Source organism: Fukomys damarensis, unplaced genomic scaffold (genome assembly GCF_012274545.1).
Source record: "Fukomys damarensis isolate Sample0158 unplaced genomic scaffold, DMR_v1.0_HiC HiC_scaffold_30, whole genome shotgun sequence".
Classification (NCBI taxonomy): Eukaryota; Metazoa; Chordata; class Mammalia; order Rodentia; family Bathyergidae; genus Fukomys; species Fukomys damarensis.
Window position 1 is genome coordinate 62,182,131 of NW_022900942.1, and position 3,279 is coordinate 62,185,409.

At 40.2% G+C, this 3,279-nt stretch overlaps 1 protein-coding gene across 1 annotated transcript in view; it reads left to right on the top strand.

The window, feature by feature from the left end:
• Smchd1 (structural maintenance of chromosomes flexible hinge domain containing 1) overlaps window positions 1–3,279 on the top strand; it is a 103,911-nt gene that overhangs the window by 18,366 nt on the left and 82,266 nt on the right. Inside the window, exons 7-8 of the mRNA XM_033757417.1 lie at window positions 2,023–2,137; window positions 2,243–2,362. Coding sequence (XP_033613308.1) covers window positions 2,023–2,137; window positions 2,243–2,362 — 235 coding nt within the window. The remainder of the gene's footprint in view (window positions 1–2,022; window positions 2,138–2,242; window positions 2,363–3,279) is intronic.

Below are 3,279 nucleotides of genomic sequence, written 5' to 3' on the forward strand. Positions count from 1 at the left end.
TTTTTTTTTTTTTTTTTTTTTTTTTTTTTTTTTTTTTGGTAATGTTTAATAAAATCAAGATCTTGGGCCAGGGATTCGGCTCAGCGGTGCTGTCCCCTGCCTCGCAAGCGCAAGGTCCTGAGTTCGATCCCCAGTACCAAAAAAACAAAAGAATAAAGTCAAGATCTCTTACTCCCCAACACCTTTAAAGATATTGTTCCTAATTTAAGTTAACTTTAAGAAATTCGATTAAATACAGAAAAGGTGTCAGTCCGTTTTCTGCTGACTTACCTACTTTATGATGTCAAATCTGTTGTCATCTTTGTGTCTCCGTGTGTATTGTCTGTTTTTCTTTTTAACCACTTGTAGGTAGTGTGTGTGTATTGTAGGGAGGGCTGTGCATTTCAGTTGGAGGTGGTAGTGTCCCCCTCCCTGACCCACCCCGGTACTAGGGACTGAACCCAGGTGTACTCTACCACTGGGCTGCATCTCCAGTCCTCTTCACTTTTATAATTTGAGTCAGGTCTCAGTAAATTGCCCAGGCTGGGCGCAAACTTGAAATTCTCCTGCTTCAGCTTCCTCAGGCGCTGGGATTACAAATGTGTACTGCCATGCCTATCTGTTTTTTACTGTTGATGTCAAACCGTGCTAGCCAGTTAGAATTTTTTGATGTCATGGCCTATTTTGGTATTCTTCTGTATCACTTTTGCTTGGATGTTTACAATGATGTACGTTTCTTCATTCTTTCCTTATTGGGCTCTGCTGGTCTTCCTGGATTTGTGGAGCCAAGTCTGTTGGTTTGAGAATATTTGCAGGTATTATCCATTATTTCCTCTTCCTAGAACTACATTAAAACTTGAATGAGGGGCCGGGGATTTAGCTCAGTGGTTCCAGCGCCTGCCTCACAAATGCAAGGACCCAAGTACTATCCCCAGTACCAAAAAACAAAACAAAACAAAACTTGAATGAGGTATTTACCTTCGGTCATTCATATCTTTTAATTTTATTTTGATATTTTCTTTCTTTGTTTCTTATTGGTAAGTTATTTGATTTTATCTTATTTTCTGATCCCCTCCCCAGCTATGATGTCATATCTGATTTTCTTGTTTTGGTTTGGTTTTTTATTTTTTGAAACAGAACCTTTCTAAATTGGCCAGCCTGGGCCTGAACTTGGGATGCTCCTGCCTCACCCTCTGGAGTGTTGCTGTTGTTACCTTCCTGTGCTCCTGGGGATTGAACCCAGGCGTTGCTTGTCCTGCAGGACTCTAGACACAGCTATAGCCTCCAGCCCTTTTTAAGCTGGTACTGGTGGTAGGTGCCTGTAATCCCAGCCGCTTGGGAGGCTGCAACAAGAAAATCACAGATTGAAGCCAGTTTGGGCAGTTTGGTGAGACCTTGTCTCAAAATTAATAAAAGGGCCTGGGATTGTAACTCACTGGTAGAGCCCTTAATGCAGCACGCACAAGGAGGCCCTGAGTTCAGTCCCCAGTACTGCCAAATCTAACAACCACAACAATAGCAATAGTAATAATGGTTCTAGCTTCACCCCAGTTGTTGATTTCTAACATTGGGAAATGCCACTAGGTTTGAAGGACCATAGTTACAGTCCAGTGGGAGGTTCCCATGACTCTTCATTTGTCACAGTCATGGAAATGTGAATCTCTTTTGCTCTGATCCCCATTATTCTTTAGGAAAAATTTTAATAAGTTTTGAGATCACAAACTGTTTTGAGGGGAAGGTTATAGAGGCATAAGAGTACATAAAGATGAGGATATTTATTAGTAGTCCTGTTTGCTGAGAGAGTTAGGGATCCAAGAATTTTGACCTCATTTTCACTTCTCAGAGTTTCCAGGTGACTGCACTTAGAAAACCCCGAGATGAGGGGATGCCCCGCCTTGCAGCTCGCTTCTTTCTCCCTCCAGTGAGGGGTCTGAGCTGACTTGGAGACCATCTTGTTAAGATTTGATAAATGCAGTGTAACACTTTCTCTTGGGTTAAGCAGATTGTTTAAAATCGCTGCATTAATGCACTGTTTTCTTTTAGTGATCATTCAGGTTATGTCCGTCCAGTACCAGTTCCACGCAGTTTAAATAGTGATATTTCCTATTTTGGTGTTGGGGGGAAGCAAGCTGTTTTCTTTGTTGGACAATCAGCTAGGGTAAGTAAAAAGATTTCTTATAAGTCAAAGTTGATTAGAATATTTTTATGTTGAGTAGTTTAACTGTGAAGAGTTTTTAAAGTACTCCTTTTTAATGTTCAACAGATGATAAGTAAACCTGCAGATTCCCAGGATGTTCATGAGCTTATGCTTTCTAAAGAAGATTTTGAGAAGAAAGAAAAAAATAAGGAGGCGATATATAGTGGATATATTAGAAACAGAAAGGTACAATACATTTTAACTCAAAATTAAATTATTTGAACAGATGACAGGATGGAACTTTTTTCCCAGATTTGTAACTAAGACACCAGTATTGCTGTTTTAAAAAATTGGTGATATGAAATTTTCCAAATGGGTCACTGAACTTTTTCATTCTTTTCCCTTTAATCATGTGAGTAGCAAAACTGTTCATTTGTACCCTTCTTTAGACTGAAACTTTTCATACAATAGTTATATCAGCAATCTTAATAAACTTTCTGTCAGTTGATCATCAAGTTGTAATTATTTCCCCAGCACTTTGGGAGACTCAGGCAGAAGGGTCACAAGTTCAGTCCCAGCCTGGGCAACTTTAGGGACTTAGTGAGACTTTTCTCAGAAATAGAAGCGGGGTGGGAGTGTAGCTCAGCGCAAAGGCCCTGGGTTCAGTTCCCTGCTGATCTGATTCTGGGCTTACTATCTTCGTTATATATAAAATAGTCGTAGAAGGTAGAGTGCAGAGAGCATGGCTGGGCAGTGGACTTTGAGGAGATCTGAGCTCCAGGCAGATAAATGAGAGATGAGATTTCTATTGCTGGTTTGTTTTTAAATATTTTTAATATGATAGATTGTTAACACATTTGAATCTTAAAAGCGAATACATGGTATTTATTGTGTGTACCTTCAATTTTCTGTTTGAAACATTTTTTATGTTTTTTCTTTGAGACAAGGTCCCATTAGGTGGTGGTCTTGAACTTACATGTGGCCTACCTAGCCTGGCCTCAAACTTGGGATCCAAGATCTGGGATTACAGCTGTGCACCATTACACCCAGAACGATCTTTAATTTTAAACATTTAAACAATAGCTGATTGGGCAGGGGATGCAGCTCAGTGGGGCCGCTGCATGCCTCACAAGCACAAGATCCTGAGTTCGATCTCTGGTACC